At 38.5% G+C, this 19,566-nt stretch overlaps 1 protein-coding gene across 3 annotated transcripts in view; it reads right to left on the reverse strand.

Annotated features, from left to right (window-relative positions):
* Positions 1–800: 800 nt before the first annotated feature.
* The window catches only part of RFTN2 (raftlin family member 2), a 36,724-nt gene continuing 17,958 nt past the window's right edge, over positions 801–19,566 (reverse strand). For all 3 annotated transcript variants that reach the window (XM_064660538.1, XM_064660537.1, XM_064660539.1), the window contains 4 exons: positions 18,248–18,369; positions 17,082–17,185; positions 10,595–10,673; positions 801–5,542 (listed from right to left, as the gene is read on the reverse strand). In XM_064660538.1, the coding sequence (XP_064516608.1) occupies positions 5,273–5,542; positions 10,595–10,673; positions 17,082–17,185; positions 18,248–18,369 (575 nt within the window). In that variant the 3' untranslated portion in view covers positions 801–5,272. The remainder of the gene's footprint in view (positions 5,543–10,594; positions 10,674–17,081; positions 17,186–18,247; positions 18,370–19,566) is intronic.

The raw sequence follows: 19,566 nt of genomic DNA on the forward strand, positions 1-19,566 counted from the left end.
TCCCCTCTGCTACAAGGTGTGCAGAAGTCAAGTTGTATGTTTTTCTTTCAAAAGTAGAGAAATGCAATACTCATTAGCAACTCAGAAGTCAGACCTCAAATTTATACACCTCTCAAAACATGAAACGGTGGTCGTACAGTAAAAGTGTCAGATCTAGAAGAGGGGCTTCCAGATACAAAGTAAGCACATTATGACAGCAAGGCACAAATGCAAAAGCAAGTGTAAGCAAAAACTAACTTCCAAATTATTTTTTCCTTCATCACTGAGGTTTTTCCTGATTTTTGGCTTAGCGTATCTTGCAGCACATCAGCCATGGTGATTTTGCTACTTTCCTTTTAAGATTTTAATTCTCTCACATGTCAAAGTTCATCTGCTTAAACAGATCAGAACAGGTCCTCAGACCAGTTCCTCTAAACCACTTTGTCTCTTCATTTCAAGTTGTGCTTACCTCAAGCCAGGGATGTTCACTTCTTTAAATCATGACACTTGTCTAAATTCTGATACAGGAATTTGGCGTTGAAAAACGTAAATCTTAACTTACATGATTCTCTAAATTAATCCACAGGGAATTGTCAAGACAGCAGCTTGCATTTTTTGCCTTCAAAAGAATAACAGACTAACAACAAGGAAAGCCTAATCAGCTTTTAATAGATGGCTCTAAGTCTATCAGGCTTTGCCCTGTGAGCTGTCTGGACAAGACTGGACAGACAAGACTGCAAGAAAGTAACTCTAGCTTGGGGCAAGGCATACATTGATTTAACCCATTTAATATCAGTGTGAGACAAACATCATAAACCAAATGATTTGGTAAGTGCTTTTAATGGTGAGAACCTTCCTATATGAACTATAGAAAAGATCTTACCCTTTACAAAAATAGTACTTTACAGATAGGAAACACAGAAGTTAAGCAACAGTTTATTGCAGTTGACCAGGTATGTAAATAAACTGTTCTGACAATTATGAGCAGGGTACAAAACATTGAACACTGGACAATTTCTTCCTGTTTGTAAACACTAGAAAACTATTTCCTCTCCAAACAATTTAAGCATCAGAAAATATAAACATTCTTCTGCAGAAGTTCATGAACAGTACTGGCTGCCTTCTATCTCTGTTCTGATAGTTGCAGAGCATTTCTCTTGTCACATAGGTCAGGGACTTTCCTACTACAGTTCAGACACACAGGCTGCCCCTGACTGAAGCCCTGTCATTGAGTAAAAATGTACTTCTTTTTCTGTCAGAGAATGCATCCATGCTTTAATTTGCAATTCTTACAATAAAACATAAGTTAATGCACTCTGGTAAAATGGAAACTGAGCAGTGTGTGTACATATACACACATAATAGCATACAAAAACTTTTGTTAGTTACTCTGACAGGTCTTGTGATTTACAAACTTTGTTTACTTAATGGACAGTGGTGGTCACCCACACTAGTAAAGGCACAGCTAAATGCTCTGGTTGTAAGACCAGGTGATGAAATGAGTCTCTGAAATTAGAATCCTGTATACCCAAAATGAACTCTCCCCTTCTCACTTATCCAAGTGGGATATAGTTGTCTTTCAGCATTTTTAACTATAAGGAACAAAATAGAAGATTTTCCATAATGTGTTTTAGAAGCATTTTCAATTTAGTCTGTTTCAGCATCCACGCCTTAGGAGGACGGGTGGTTTACTCTGTTCTTTGACTAGTGTGTGAAGTCAGATGTAACTCTTGCCCTGACTTTCAAAAGCAAGCCTTGCAGCAGGAGAGCACTCAGCTACATGCCACCAGTGATGAAGCCCCTGGTGCTCACAATAATCTAAGGAACAGGAGAGGTGTGCAGTCACACCAGTTTTTCACAGTCTGCTTCTGGTTCAGTGACCTTCAGAGAGAATAATGTTTTTCCTTTCAGGAGTTTTTTGGTCACCTTTAAGTCCACGTAACTTTACACACAACATCCTGCAGCAAGGAATTCTACAGTCAGCTGAACAGATACCATGATTTATTCCAAACTGGCTACCTACCACTACCATGATGGCCCTGATTTCTTGTACCAAAAAAAAAAAAAAAAGCTGAGGAATTCATTCCTTTGCTACCCTCTGTGCCACTCACTTCACACATTTCTATCTTGACTCCTGTCAGGTTGGCTTTCCCCCCCCCCCATATGAAGAACTGTATTTTGTTTATTTTCTTCCATACAGAGCCTGTGAGGTGAAAGACAATGGAGACCTGGGAAAACAAGATTAATATTTCTACAGCAGGGGCAACTTTCATACTGTGAGAAAAATGACATTTAAAAAACCCAGCTGTTCTTTAACAGGAATTGCTGAGTGTGTTCAGAGGAAACAATTTCACATATTTATACTGAATTAAAAAGACAAGAAAGAAATTCAGAGGTTTGCAGCACTGTCAACACCTGTGAGATTCACAAGCAAGAACTAAAGCACAGTTAAAACTGGGGACTACTGGAAAGGAATACGATTTTATTTCATTTTAAGACAAGTCTTGCTAAAAGGAACGATATTCTAGAGTGTACCTGTGGATATCCATGTGGTACCCTCATACCAAAACAGAATCTCCCTTGTGTACCTCCCATAACTTGTAAGGGGAAAAATCTCTTAAAATGATACTATTTTATTCGAATTTTCTGCACTCTCAACAGCTGATAGGATCTCAGTTAAAAGTTAAATGATTCTTTTTATCCAAGTAATGCATTCTAGAAAGAGTAACTGCATTAAATTTACTGCTTTATACTTTGTAACTTAAATAGTTGTAGTTCAGTGTTGCTTAAGGATTCACTACTGTTAACCACCATAAGCAAGAATAGTGCTTAATAAAAGGTAATTTCTTTATATATTTTAAAAGCTCCAACTTGAAATATTCAGAATTGCTGAAGTTTTTGACCAATTCTTGCTTATTTTACAGGTTTGACTTGTATGGAGAATGACCAGTAGTTAAAATTACAAGCGCACCAGAGTTTTGGATAACTCATGAAAAATACTTTTAAAAGGAGAGCAACGTATTCTAAGTTGCAAAAGCCCAGCTGTTACTCCATTTTTAAAATGCTGGAGTTACCTGGCTTTCTGCCAGAGACAGATGTAACATGTATGTCTGTCATTTCTTCCCCCTGTGTACCACGGAGGGGATCCCTGCTAACTGTGACCACGGCTGCTGTTCCCAGAGCAGCAGCTGCAAGAGAGAGCAGCATTTGGGTCAGGCTCTGCAGGGAACACCCAGCCCAGCACCCTCCCTGTTAGCAGGGGGATCTTCCTCCACACAGTGCCCCAGACAGGGAATGAAATGCAAGGTTCATGCCCCACATCTCTGACCTCGAAATGCTGGGAAAGCTGGGAGAGAAGCCTTGGCAAGAAGGGATTTCTTACCATGCCTCCTATTACAGGTACTCCTGTGCTCCCATTGCTCCCCACAGTGCATGCAATGGGAAAAAGAAGCTGCAGCAACGTCTCCAGCTCCAGGGCTGTGCATTTTTTTTGGGAAAAAAAAAAATCCCAAACCAGCTACAAATAGTTGTTAAGAGTTCCTCTTCCAAAATGAAAAATAAACAAGCCTGCCCCCAAGAATTTCACAATCAAACTGGGAAGCAGCAATAATATTTCAAGCTCCCACTACGCTAATTATGCCAGTAGAATGGGTTTCCCCCCTGCCCACCCTACAAAAATAAATTGAAATAGCAGCAAGTGTAACTTCTTTCCTTCATGAGTTAATTTTTGCTTATCAAAATAAGCAGCTTCTGCCCATATTATTTCTGCACAGCTCTGAGATTGCAGCTACACTTCCATTATCCTGGTCATCTCCTGGGGTACTCATCTGGAGTTAGTTGTTGGTGTTCTTGTCACTGCACTGATTTGCCCACTGTGTTTAATGCCAGCAACCTACCACTGTGGACAGGCAGACTCCCACAGCAGCTGGTGGGATGCCCCCCCAGGGGAGCAGACTGGTGTAGGTAAACATATTTATGACATTTCTCTCCATGTCTGCAGCACAACACACAGAGACAGGTATCAGAATCCCTGGGTGATGTGTGTGCTGTACTGCAAACATTGAGAGCAGGGTTGTGAATACAATTGCTCAGTTCTGTTCTGACTTCTCATCCTGACTAAATTATTTTGCATTAGCTTAAATATGAAGAGCATTTATAGTTTTTCGCTTCTAAAACTAAATGAAAAATGCAATTTTTTCTGGAGATACATTTTTATTCAGCTTCTCCTCTGTAAAGTGTAGTTTCCAGACAGCAGCATAAAAATAACTCCTGTTTGTGCCTCTCCCCACATAGCCCTGCCAGCATCACTCTCAACGCAAGCAGCTCCTCCCCATGGTAAGGATGTCTGGTATTTGATGCAGCTGAATACACCTTATCCAGTGTGAGATACATTCAGCTGAGACATTTTTTATGTACACATCAGCATGTTTGTATATACTGCATGATCTAATACTGCCCACGAAGTTTAGCCTATGTCCTCCTCCTCTGTTAGCAGCTTCACTGGGCACACTGATGTCAATGCTGCTCCTGAGCTTCTCAAACTACTTGCTCATAGACTGCAAGGTATCTTCCAGGGGGTGAGTGGTTCTTAATTTCCACTCATGAGTAAATTACAAATACATCATTACACAAGTTATAAGCTCTGACAGCACCTGGCTTACACGTACAAGGAACTCTGATACAACCTGCAGAGGTGAAACTATTACAGGAGCACGTGTCTGCCTACAGCATCCCGAGCTTTTCTGTCCACACCAAGTCTGAATGTAGCTTAAATTACTAACACTCTAGGCTAAGACCTGACATTTCTCTAGGCTTTAGAACTTATGCAAGTTCTAAAGTGAGAATTACATTAAAACTTAACAGCCAGACAGTTCATCTTTCCCCACCAATATTTACAACACCCTTAGAAAAACAAACAACAATCAATCAATCAAACCCAAAAACATTCCTCCAGTTTGTGGAAAATACTAAACATCCTCATTCCTTTCTCCTTACACAACTCAAACTGTCACTCTTTTGCAGCTTGTGCTTCCTTGCTTGTCAAAAGCATTAACAAGTTAGGAGAACACCCAGTCTTGTAGTTACACTATTAAAGAGAGACAGAAAAGGAAATGATTTTGTAGTAGTATTATTACTACAGTAGGATTAACACAACAAAAACTGACAACAATACAAAATGAGTCTGGGCAAAGTCATAGGATTATACCAATGCATTTAAAGTAGTATAATTTTTTTAAAAAAATCCATTTGTGTGAATTATGTACATGTCCATCTGATGCAGTTACTTACTTTATCACATACATGTGACCTGAGTGACTCCATCTTCCTGGTCATATTGTCCATCATCCAGTTCCCTTAATACTCCGTCACTGCTACTGAATCCTGGAAAACCTCCATACTGGGAGGATCCCTCCTTCATCCAACACTGTTTAGAAGGAGACAGGTGAAACTCGCCAGGTGGTTGTCCAATTTCTGGAGGGCAAGAAGTAGCTGTGTCTAATCCAACACTTCTGCTAGACACTTTGCTTTTTTCCTCCCCAGTAACTTGTCTTAAGGATTTCCTCTGGAATACAAGAGATGTTGAAATGTTAGCTTATTTAGGGGAAAAAAAAACCCTAGCCAAGTACTTTGCAATGTGCTGTGCATGGATTTAATGTGAGCTGCATTTTAACACAAGGCAGCATTTAACACTTTCACTTAAACTACCAACTCCTTTAGAGAGAAAACCTCCGACAGATACATTTTTGGTCTCTATAAATAAACTCTGAGAGAGGAAAAAAAAGATACATAGTTTAGATTCAAGAAAGCACAAATGAATGCTAAGAAAAAAATACTTCAACAATGCTCAATTCTTATGCAATACTTGGCAGAACCAGACCAATTTACAAATCTCAGCCCACTCTAAAATCAGCTCTTTGAAGAAAGCATAGTTTCTCTGCATAACATACATGACTAAAATAACCTGACTCTGACACTTTCTGCCACAGATAGGCATGTGCTGCCCTTCCTTGTGCTCCACAGGGAAGAGTGCTGGCACAGCCCCTGCTGTCAAGCTGCCTCTCACCTGCAGCACCCCAATGCCCAGAGGGGTCAGAAGGCCTGGCAGTGTCAGGTACAGCTGACAGCTCCATGGCCTCCAGCTCCCACTGCAGGCACACATTCACTCTTCCCTACTCACAGACCTACAAGCCACCACATACAGTCTCTGGCTACTGCCCTCCTCTGCAAGCCATTCTGGTTAGTCAGTGGATGTTGATCACGTTCCTGAACCCAGCTCTCTCTGGGAGCTTCAACATCAGTGCAGTGTTTCATAAAGGCGTGAGTGAAACTCCACCGATACTGAACTCTGCGAAAAGTGTGACCTGACCACTTCACAGGACTGAAGATTCCCCACTGATCCATCTCATGGTGAGACCGAGAGGCTTTCCCATCTTTCCAGTTCTGCCCATAAACATCTTCAAAGGCCTCCTCAGATAATGGCACATTCCTTGAGAATTGCATTCAATTCCCATGGTGAATCTATGCGGATAGAAGCCAATGGCTATTTCTGTACAGCCATTTGAAATGAGTTCTACACAGTCCCTGCACAGGAAGAATCTGGTATAAATACAGTCTGACATTAGTACTTGGATTGACTGATATCTTACTTGTTGAATGATGCACGTTGTTGAATGATGATGGTTGCCAATGTTAAAAAAGAAAGTAAGCAGATTGTGATTTCTGCAAACAGGAGACTGACCAGACCACGCCAAGGGTCCTCTGAGCCATCACAAATAAATAAAAGGTTTATTTCATTTCAGCATCAGGAGCTACTTGAGTTAATCAGATCTATGATGATGCAGCATCTCCAGAAACAGTGTCAGAGCCTTGAGCCACAACAGAGGAACACGGTCAGGAAGGCAGAAGTGCTAAGAGAAGCTGCCTGCTTGGAGCCCTGCTCTCAGCACAAGCACTGCTAACACAGGAGATGCTTGCCAGGGACACAGCTCTGCCCACAGAAGGAACACATCCAGCTAACAAAGGAATCCAGCCTCAGCACAGAGCTGCATTTCAGTGCATGAAGGACACAAGCACTCTTGCACAAGTGCAAGCACTTTAAAAACAAAACTACACCACAATTGCTTTTACCATGCTTTGGCAAGTTTGTGCCTCTCTTCTACACATTTCTGAGTTTTTCCTCAAACCCTTTTGAAACAGTAAAAACAATGGACCATGTGGCTAAAGGAAATGTATGTAGGGAAGCTGTTACAGGAGACATTGGGAAATCAGGCTAAGGGGAAACAGTGTTGCCTCAAGAGAAACAAAAGGAAATAAGTTTTGCATGGATGCCACAGCAAGAGAATGAAGAACTCTGCTTAAGGGAAATAAACGAAGAAATGAGAAAAGAAAAAAAATCAGAAACCCCTCAAGCACTGCATGGTTCAATCTGGCATCTCCTCTTCTGAACTCTTTTCTTTGAAAAGCAAGTGATATGTGATAAACAGAGTCTACTGAGACAGTACAGCCCTTGTAACTCAAGAGGCTTTTGAACCATTACATAAATCATAAGCCAGTTCATAACACCCTACCCCAGGAATATACAAGGCAGCAGAGATGAGCTGCAAGGACACAAAATATACCATCCTCAGAAAAGAGATCCTGTGAGATTAAGAAACCAGGTAATAGCAGAGTTCCCCTCAATTCTTACTGAAGCAAAACTCCCTTAAGAAATAGCAATGCTAATTTCAACCCAACAATCAACAAATAGAACCCTGAGTACACAAAGCACCCCATGCTCTGTGTTGCCACTCTCCAGAATGCAAGTCCAACAGCTGTACCTGCCTATGGGGCAAAGCCATGGCCAGACCCTCCTGCACTGTGGAGAACCAGAAAGTGATGTGACCAGGGCACTGGGGCTTGCAGTTGTGTTTGAAAAGGTCTGTATGAGGCTGCTTTCTTATTTTAGTAATGAAAGAGCCTTGTTAGCAGCATTCTTCTCAAGGTATCTGAGCTGCAAATATGATAAAGGTGTGCTTAAATAAACAGAAGTTGTGATGCAATGTTTTTTAACTTAAAAATTTCAGGTATCTGAAGTATTTCTGTGTTTTAAAAACACCCTAAGTTGTGGATAACAAAGTTTTTCTAGTGACAGCTTTAATGTAATATGAACATCAAGGAAAAGATACACACTACAAATAAAAAGGAAAGCGTCATGCCAAACAATATACAATCACAGGAATTAAATGTTTTTACAAAAATGTTTGCAAGAGTTCAATAAAATAGTCCAGCTGTGTTATCAGTGTCCAGGAGATTTTTAAGTAAAAGTTATTTAAACAACAACAACAAAAAGTCTCTAGAGCAGAAGGGAACGCTTTCAAATTTCAGTAGCTTGTTTTCCACCTGAAATCTAGGTACTTAATGCAAAGCTATTATGACATTCTGTACCAGTTTGGTATAACAAATCCATGAATTTAGATTGAAATGAAAGTAATAAGCTGTTTGCCAATTCAAACATTTTTGTAAAAAAGCAATGAAGTAAAAAGATGAAAATTTAAGGGAAAACCACCATAATTGGCAAAACAGAAGGAAAAATGTTACTCTGCTAAACGTTTCAGCTTCAGCCCCAGTTACCTATTTATCCCATGCTAAAGTGACCTCATCATATTGAAATTTCCTGGTGGAGAAGTAAAACATTCACAGGTACTTAAAGAGCACATTTAGATATTAAGTTTGTTCAGATTTTAAACACAGAAATCCTGATGTAAATGGCTACACATCAGCTACTTCTTGTTTACTTCCAAAGTCAAAGGTTTCCTATTACGACAAATAAAAGAAGAACTACAAAACACACCATTTTATTTGTATAAACCAAAACTGTGAGTACAGTTTAAATTTTTAATTTAAACCACATCTCAAAGATTCATCAGTTCCTCAGACTGACTGTTTTTACAGAACTGGTTTGTACTACATCTCTTGACAGAACCAAGTCTTAACCATTCGAACTTGTGACAGATAATGATGCTGCCTTTTAAGAGACACTTATAGTTAGAAATAACATTATGTCTCACCAAGGGAAGAGTTCTCATATCAGGAGTTCATGCCTTTATTATATAGAGTATTAAAAACATAGGAAAGCATTATTTTGTTTTATAAGCACTGACATTATGTTCCATATTTTTACAATATTGGTATCAAAATTGTGTTCCAAAACACACTTTCAGAAACGCACTAGGAATGAAAGACTACAAAGTCAGGCACGAGAGCAGAAGATCTGAAAGCTAAAAGCTGAAGATGCTTTGTACATAGAAGGTGGTTAAAGGACAAAAAATTCCACTGGCAGAATTTAGAAGAGGGTATGAATGGAAGAGAAGATTAAGACATCAGCAAGGAAGACTACACAGAACATTGAAGAGAAGAAAGAAAAGCTCCAGCTAAGTAAATGAGAAAATAAATTACAGTGTTCAAGAACTAGATGGGAACTGAGACAAAAAAAATAAAACAGGACTTGAATCGTGCATGTTGAAAGCAGTTCTTTCAGGTATGGAAGTACTAATTATCAGGGGACACAGTGAGAGGGAAGTTAGACTGGAGATAAGCAAAAGCTTGGAGAAGAACAAAAAAAGGAAGAGCGTATTTTAGAAACACTAAACAGAGGAAAACAGATGACGGTAATAGACTGAACAGAAAGTAAAAGACAGAAAGATCAAATATGAATGAAGTTTAGAGACTCACAGAACTATTTGTACAGGACAAAGAAGCAGCTAGGTATCACTGCCTTACAACAGTATATAAAGTTTGTAAAGTTTGGTGCTGGACATGAGTGAAAACATTGATAGCTTAAGACTATCGCAGGAAAGCCATGTTGAATAGAGAAAGGTGGAACAGTTATTGAAATCCAGAAATAACCACCGTGGGATGTCAAAGGCTGCAGCAAAGAAAAGCCCATCAGCAGTTCATCCCTAGCTGGCACAGCAGGATTTACTGCAGCACTGTGCAGGTGCAGTAACTGCTGTGACACTGAGCAGAGTGTGGTGACTGAGTTCCTTAACCCTCAAAAAGCATTTGATACAACCTCTATTAGGGGAGCTTCCCTCAAAACAGACAAGAAGGTGAGGAGGTTCAGCTGCAGAGTTTTAAATCCTGTCACACATCTTCATGCAACAACAGCCTTCACCCTGTTACCCTGCAGACTGCAGTATCCCTCCTACAGCTTGACACTTGTTTCTTTTAAAAGTGTGAAAGTAGATATTTTGGAGGTCAAAATACTTTTCTTTTTTTATGTGCAACAGATACAGGATTTCAATTAGAACATTCAAGACTTCCTAAAGACTCCAAAGAAAATACTTCCAACACAGGCAACTTCTTCCACCTGAGACACAGTAATTTCTTAGAACAAATAACACGTTTTTAGCATGCTTATGCTTTTCTCCATGGCTTAACTCAAGAGAGAACGTCTGAGAAAACAAATAACAGGTGAGCTCTGCAAAAGCCCTCCACAAACTTGAACTGGTAATAAGGGAAATCCTGTTCTACTACTTTTTTCCCCTATTAATTGAGAAGTCTAGTTTGTTTCTATATCTTACCATTATGTGAAATACTAATTTTTTTATATTAATACCATAAATGAGTTACTCACCTCTGGTGTCTGGACAGCAGAACTCCACATAACAGGTCTCTGAAGAAAAATTACTTGCTTTGTAGCGAGATTTCCTTCACTAAAATTTAAAGAAAACAGTTTCAGTGTTCTAATGGCAATAATTGTCCCTAACACATTCATACCTTTTAAAGTCAACTTTAAGTTGTGTGTATTTAAGTCCATGAGTAAGAAGAGGGCAGACTACAAAGTATTAATCAGTTTATTAATTCCTGAACAGTTCTGTAAACATATTTAAAAAAAAGAAATAGAAGCATAGAGCTGGGTTAAGGTGATACACATCAAAATATGGACAGACCAATAACTTGTATTACTATGACTAGAGTTATTTAACATGTACTACCTATTAATGCCACAACAACCAGGCCCAATCTCAATAGATCTACAGCTTCAACAAATATCTCAATACTTTGTGGCACAAAACTTGGGAATTACCATTCTTTACTGCTAAATTAAAGTTGTTTTCTGGTTGTAACATATCTAACTGGCACAGAGGGTTAAGCTTGCTGTCCCCCCACCTATGGATAAAAGGACTTGGCTCAGTTTTAATAAGCTCTACATCAACAATGAGATAAATGACACTGGTTGGTTTGTATGAGGGAGCCTAGGAAGGACTAGAGAATATTTTATTAAGATAAATAAAGGGGAAAAAAAAAAGAGCAACTTCAGTCCTGGAACTTTTACAGATTTTAATACTGTTATGGTACACATATAAAGCAGCACAGGTGCTTTTTTTTTTCCAGAAGGAAATACTTGTAGAATAATAAACATGATGAGGTGAAGTTTTTCCTGAAGACCTAATCAGACGTTACTGATATGATGTTTCAGAAGTATTACACTCTTAGTAGTGATAAATACATTAAAACTTGCAGAAGATGTATTTTCATAACCTTTCCACCAGAAATACAGGTCACCACATTGATAGCATATGTACTACCAAGTCCAACTCTGTGTCAATGAAAAAGTGCAAGAATTTCAAGACCAGAACTCCAGAATAAGAGTTTAAAAAATTCCAATGCTCTTCCAAATATCAGATACTACATTTTTATAAGCTCTTCTCTCCCCAACTCCTGCTTCTGGGCAGTATTCAGCAAGAGTTTTATGCATATAAAGGAAAAACCCTGAAATGCTTCAGTAAAAGGGTGACTTCAGATTTAAGAGTGCACTAAAGACAAGTAGCAAAATGGAAACATCAAAGAGACACAGTGAGTTCATGTGAAATATTTATGATTCTACCTATTCTATCAATCATAAAACAGTATTATTATGCATAACATTACAGAAAGAACTACTAAAACAACACAAGCTTTTACTTCACTATGAGTGTGTCACAAGGTTACCAATCACATACCAAGTTCAGGTAACTGGTGCGTGTTTGGTGACAGGGCTAGGACTGAGAATTCATTTAACATTAGGGACTTGCTACAAGAAAAATCAGGGACTAAAACTGCCCCTATGAGCTCAGGAAGAGTTCCCAGCATAAATAGCTACTCAGTACACATGTACTCAGATCAATAGCTGGTGATGATGGGTTTGTGATTGTGTTTGGCCCCTCCCAGTTTTCCTTTCAGTCCAGCTGAACTCAGGTCATGGCATATCTTTGCATGTCTTCCTTGGCTGAGAACAGAGAACTATCCTAATCTCCAGCTAGTGGGGAACACAAAAATGCAGGAGAGCAAATTCATTCATTTTCTTAAGCTAACAAGGATTCCTGCTCCAAGAGTCTCTACCTTACTATTTGCACTCATTAAAAGAAAACATGTTAAGATTTTATGTCATGACAAGTAAGTCCACAGTCCTGCAACCTTATTCCACTTGGTTAGGTATTCCCCCTGCCTCAGTTATGTCTGTTTGGATAATATCAACTGGGAAATCTCTCTTCTAAGCAAGACAGCTGAGCGCAGTCCGGGGCATGGGGAAGAGCTTATTTTGTAACAGTGTCTGCATTCCTTCAGAGACCAGAGAAAAACCCAAACATTAAGCTACAGCTTGTACAAATTCTACTGGAACAGAGAAAGGACATGATGGTGAGTAGACAATAAGTAAATTAACAATCTTCTAAGCCTGCCCTTATTAAAATGCCGCACACGACAAAGCTGCTATGAGCTTAATTCACAAAGGACTCAATGACAGGGGGATTTCCGCAGAATTTAAATGAGAAAAAGTGCTTCCAGCAAGGGAAGCTCTGGAGCTTCCCTCACATTTCCACATTCCCTCTTTGCCTCCTAAGTCAGGGCATTTTGAAAACACTGATGAAGTAGTGAGCCATGATAAATTAATAAGCAAAGTCAGTTTTTTGCACTGCACTGCTCAGAGTCTGCCTTGTCCATTTTCAGGCACTGCAGTAATCAGTGGAGGGAAATAAAGGTCACTGCAGAGTCAGGCTGCTGAAGCTTTTTCCTCTCTCAAGAGTGATGAAGAGCAACAGAGACTCTTTTGTTGAAAATTCAGCAATTTGCTTGTCTTCTTATGCTGGATGAGCAAAGAAATTTGTCCTCTTACACGTCTATATTTCTGTCCCCAAAAGCAAACATCAAACTAGAAGCTCAGTAATACTCCAATGGCTCTGATTTTTACAGATCCATTTTTTTTTATGCATGAACATATTATTTACAAAGCACTGCAAACAGAGGTTAAACAAAGTTTTCTAAAAATGAACAAAAGGAATAAGATAAATTCTTTTCATCTATTCAGTTGTGGTTTTTTTCACATTTCTCAAAATAAAGCTTTGCACTCCTTTGGAGCCACACAGCACCTAAACTTTCAGTCATGAGACTGACACCAGCTTGAGATAGTAAGCTTAAAGGATCCATTTAATGAAACATTTGAAAAACCTTAGAAATACTTCTAATTTTCAACCCCTAACATGTATGAAATTTTACAAACTCCTATAATATCATCATAAAATGATGCAGGAGCACTAAATTTACCAGCGAAGTATCTCCTAGATACTAGATTTAACTCCTAAAAGGACTATTCATTTTATTCTTGCTATTTATCTGAACTTGGCATAATTACTATCAAAATTCTTGTCTTGAAGACATTTACCAATTAAGTAAGACTTGCATATAATACAGGGGGCTCTTTAGATCACTAATATTATTGTGGATCTATCAGGTATTCTTTTATGGTCTGCTTTTTTTGGTCTAAAAATTTCTTTATTGACTGCTGGCACAGTTTAAATACCCAAGACATGGATGGATACAACAAATGTTGCATCATATGCTTTTTTTTCCCATGCTCTGCTTTCTCATATTCCCAGAGTAAAAAAAAGAATCACTGTCAGGAGAGGGCAACTTCTATGCAATCTCTAGCATGCTGACCAAAAAACAAACCCAAGCCCCACAGTGCTTATTTTTCAAACAACACTGCACAAAATGGCTACTGTGAGTGTTTCAAGAATGACATGTACACTCTCTTTGTAACAGTAAAGAGCTTTTCAGGGAAATGTCTCCTGCATCCAACATGATTTAGCCATTGAGGTAGGAATTGAAAGACTAAACTGCTGTACAGAGTGCTGCCCCTGCCTGAAACAGGACAGTGATGCGTGACATTCAGCTATCACATCAGCCTAATGCTCTAGGCATTTTATTTTATACTTATTTTTATTTATATATTTATTTTATTTTTTTTTATTTTATTTCATATGTCTGTCAAAAATGAAAAACTCTACAACAACAAAACCACATAGGAACAGACATGACAGCCTAGTGTTTTTTTGAACTGTTTCAAATCCTAACCCTGCAAAAGCCTGAAAAGAAACACATCAGTGCATGGCCACCCTCTCACACCCCAGCTGGTCACACTCTTCGTCTGCAGACAAGCAGGGGGCACAACATCTAGGAAGAGATCACAGAAGATCTGAAGTGATGGAAAGTTTTGCAATAAATAAGAGGAAAACAGAATAGACCAAAGTACTGCAGGGAGTAAAAATGAGGATAATGAAGATTTTATCTAAATACTGTGCACAAATTCTTTTATAAAAATAAATATGAAAACATGAATTTGTCAGATGATCTCAAAATGTTGCTTATTTTATTTTATCAGTGTTTCTGAAGACTGTTAATACTCAGGCTGGGTTTTGAGGACAGAGTTCCAAGTCTGGTAAAAACCCCCAGCTGTTGAGCAGCACAAAGTATCCTTCTTTATTGAGACATTTAACTTGCATTCCTAGGATAACCCATCACCACCACCGCTGTAATGGCATCTTTCATATCAGACACACAGTAACCATCCAGGAATTTTTTCTCTTTAAATGCCAACATCAATGCCTAAAAATAGCAGTTATCAATTGCTACTTAGTCCATGAGGACAGGAAGTCGTTAATTTTCCAACTCATGAATTCTCAATTCCTAATTACGAATTCTTCTTCATGGGCTTTTTCAAGTTTTTTTTTAAAAAGAAAACTGAATAGCTGTATATGAGATATACTACAGGCACACAAAACATGATTCATCCCATTTCTTCCAAGAGTAACTCAAGCCACAGTGGGATAACAAGTATTAGACAATTCATGCAGACTCCTACCCAACCATTTAGGCCAGAAAACAAATGCTTTTTATTAGTCTGAATTATTTGAGTGTGGATACAAAATGAATCCAGCTTCAGATTTGGCCAGGATATAATCCCCTTTAGCATGAACACTGCTATTAACAGGCTGGTTGTTTCACATCTAGGATGCAACACCACTCGAGAAATCTAACACTACTTTAATATTTTTCTGGTTGGTACATTTTCTTACTAATTCAAATACTAACAGCTCCAGCCTAATCAAGCTGTTAGCCCTTTTTCCTATTTTTTTTTTTTTCTTTTAGCACTTGGAATTTTTTCTATGGGCCCTGCCTTTGCTCTGCAATCTCTGAGGTACAAAGCAGCACCATTCATCTGCTGCAGGCACAGACTGACACTCAGAGTGGTTGATCAGCAGCTGCTCAGGACATTCCTGACCCTGCTTGTCCAAACCCTGCAGGGATGGGTTCAGTTACACTGCCTGTGGGACACAAGAGTTGGTAGGTTAAAAAGTCCCTCATTCTATGACTCACAGCACACCATGACTACTAAAAATCTCTCCCATTGTCCACTGACATCCTTCAAAGATTAGATTCACGTTGTGAAGACCTACTGTCAAGCTAAGATTTGGCCAAAAATTTCAGCTGTTTACAAAAGCCAAGCTCAGTAGTTCACATACTCTTACAAGTCACCATGTTCAAAGCTAATACATTTAGACTGCAAAATTACTGAAGAAATTAAAGGAGAACCATTTTGGTTTGTATTCTGGAAACTGCTTCTTCTAGAAGAAAACAAAACATACAGAGGCCCTTACTAAAAACAAAAGAAACAAACAAAAAAAATTCCACAGAACATGCCATATTATTTTACCACTTCTTGTGTTTGCATTTAACCAGTTGGTTAAAATCAACTATTAAAAAAAAAAAATAAATCCACACCAAAACACCCCAACACCTATTTCCTGATCAGAAAAGCCTCCTTCTCACATGCATGAGTTGATTTAATTATGTCAAATCACTTGAACAAAACTCCCACTTTCTTGCAGGAGTTTTCTTAGAAACTGTCATTCACATCTTTTTCATGCTGCCTTGATTTAACACAGTGAGGTCTGGGATCCAAAGATTTCTCAAGTCATCCACTCTTTCCACAGTTGGTAGTGAGCCCTATGCTGTGCCTCAGCACAAATTTTTGTTTTCAAAGCTTGGCCATCTTAATCTAATGGAAGAAAAACTTAAAAAAAGATGAGAGAGAAAAGGGACATTAAGAGTGCTTAATCCACTGCTTCATTTGCCATTTTTTTAACTTGATACTGTGCTGAAAAGCACAGTGCTTTTTGGGGAGGTTAAAAAAAGAAGTCTAGAACCTTGTGGAGGATTCAGGTGGGCTATTTGGCTCTTCTTGAAGAGCAGAGTCCCCTCAATCGTCTAAATAAGTATAACAACCAGAAAACTGGAATCCAGTAGTTTGGTACAATATTTGAAGTGAACCATAATATCTATATTAAAGAAGAGAAACAGCCCAGTAACTTGCTGAATTAGCACATCCCACTCTAATGTGCAATAAACAGTGCATGACTGTCTTGTGACATGACTTCTTCCATCACCTAAACTAGTCATTCACCAAGGTCCTAAACTAGTGAACATTTCAATACTTGTTTAAACTTGAAGTGCATGAGTAACCCCATTGCTGGGGACTGAGTACGTGGTTAAAAGTTTCCTAAATAAATATCTTTTAATGTTTAGATTTACACAATGTATTTTAAGTCTAGAATTAGACTCACTGAAACCAGCAGACCTAAAACACCACAGCAGAAGACTCAACAATAATGGTACTTACATCTCAAGTTTTATATGCATTTCACATTAGCATTTTCCTTCTTTTTATGTTTAAGGATGCAAGTAATTACTTGATAATTCTCAGACATGTACACCAGAAATGCTGCAATCTCTAGTGTGGGTACCTGTCGTGTCGTACGATGGGTGTAGGCAGGACACAGGTCAGGAGCCATCCAAACTCAGCCAGCGTGTGCAATAAAGGTCCATAATCTGTTTTAATTTCACACCCCTACATTAATAATTATAAAAAGTAGTAAAGAGACTCTGTACAGATTTTATTCACATTTCTATACAACTACAATTCCTCTCTCACTTTTAGTGGGATGATCCTTTGAGATGACAAACTGTTGTTTGGTGGAGATTCACTACTTCAAACTGAAAACAATCTGAAAGGTCATGACTACAAAACCCAAGGAAAGCAATTTATTAACATCAGATATGAGCCCTGATTCAGCAACAGAGCACATCTCATTTGTCCAGTTTGTCACATTGCTAAATTAGTGCCAAAACTTTAAACACCATATTAGGTGTCAATTCTGTATTTGTTTTTACTTTAGATATGAAGAATAAGCATCTCACCCAGCACTATAATTAAGATTTTGGTGAGGTTTTTTTGTTTGGGTTTTCTTAACATACAAGCTTTATGTTAATTCTTTTTACGTTGGTAAACATATTTATCATTGGATATTTCAAAAGTAAGCCCTTAATATCCTCCAACAATGACTAATTTCAGATGTCATTGATGCAATAATCCTAAAACATTAAAATATTTAAAAAATAATTTTATTGCTGTAGCCTACTACAGTAATTAGGAAAATCCAAGTATTTCATATTTAGCAGTAACATTTTAATAAAAATATACATCTGAAAGCCATAATTAATTCATTATAATTTTCCTTCTGTTTGTAGTTCTAGCTATCTTCTTCCCCTTTTTATTTAAAAATAAATTTGTCACACATTGTCAGTGTGACCTGCACTTGCTGGAATTCTGTCTAAAATTGGTCTGAAACACATACAAAAATCCCAGAACCTTTTCTTTGGTGGTTGTATTTGTTGGTATGATCATTTGTAAATGGCAGGCCAGAATCCCTCCAGCATATTTCTTTTATGTACATTTACCAATGGCCACAGACCTGACTTCATTTTTATGATTTAAGGCTTGAGTTTAGCCTATGCAAGTGGCTTCAGGAAACCATCCTGAACGTTTATCTAATACTGGTACAAGCACCCTAAGGAAAAAACAAGAAAAATAAAAGTAGGAAATAGCATTGCTAAATAATCACCAATTTACCTCAATGACTGTCCATTGTTCAACAACTATTGCATCATTTCCTTTCCTGTTAGAACCTGGAACCCCAGCACCTTCTTCTTCATAGATAAATAATCCCTCTAAAGATTTGGGCAAATAGTCCCCTGTGAACATAAACAGAAACAAAGTTTTAGGTTGATACACTACCAAGAGGTACACATGGGATGTTTTCCCCCCTCCTCACTGAACAGTCCTCTAAAATAAATGAGTTAGCAAACTCAAATTTGTGGTTATTTCTGCATCTAATTACAACTTGGAGCATGCAAGTCAACTTCATACTCAAATCCCTTTTTTTCTACACAAATTGAACTCTGAATGATTTAATTTTCTCAAAAGCATTAACCCCTTCCATGCTCTAATCTGAATTCCAGTTTCCTGTATTCAATGCATCTCCTGCAGAGGATGGGCACAAACCCTCTTTACTCAACCTCAATATCATCTGCCTGCAGCTTCTGCTGTGGTGGCAGGGAACAGAGAGAGGTGAACCATGAAGTGCAAAGCCAAACTATTGCTACTTAAAAACATAAATGGCCACAGGAAGAGCCTGAAACACAAGTAATTGTAAGAAGATTCCTGATGGGAAGGAAGTTTCAGAGCCCAACTCCCTGACTCACACGTCAAAGCTCGATAGCATCCGGCTGGCCCAAAGTAAAGCTGAGCATCAAATACTGGGTCATTTGCTGCTTTTGCTTCTCCCAAGAGCCTTCAGGAAGCCTTTTGTGGAGATGTACCCTGACAGCTGTCTAACTTGAATTTAAACTAAACTTAGACATGAAAATGATGCAATCCTCAGAATACCAGATTTAAATCCTCTCCAATACTGGATGAGGTATGTTATTGCCTGGGCATTAAAGATGGGGTAGTTCTTCACACAGAGAGGAGCAGACAGATCTTCTCTATGTGAGGAATGGGAAGACTGTAAAACTTGTTGGACAACAGCTGCAAAGATTAATTTCAACAGCTGCCAAAACCAGCCCTCAGTGAACTGTAACAGATCTCCAGAGGGTTCTTTTCCAGCACTAAAAAAATCTCTGTATTGAAAACTAGGAGTCTGAATTCTCACCTCTCTTCCCCCCAAGGAAATTTTCTTCTTCCACTGACTTGAATAAACAGGAATAATAATTTCAGAGCAAAAAAGATAACTACTACAAACTGCACCATTAGACTGTTTATGTGCATAAAATCTGCAGTTTGAAAGGGACTAGCTGCCAAATTCCATCTGAGGTAAACCTGATGAGCTTATGTGCCTCTGACAGTCACTAAATTTACTTTATCGCAGAGCTACAGAAATGCAGTGATTC

The sequence above is a fragment of the Pseudopipra pipra genome, chromosome 7, assembly GCF_036250125.1.
Source record: "Pseudopipra pipra isolate bDixPip1 chromosome 7, bDixPip1.hap1, whole genome shotgun sequence".
In the NCBI taxonomy this organism is placed as follows: domain Eukaryota; kingdom Metazoa; phylum Chordata; class Aves; order Passeriformes; family Pipridae; genus Pseudopipra; species Pseudopipra pipra.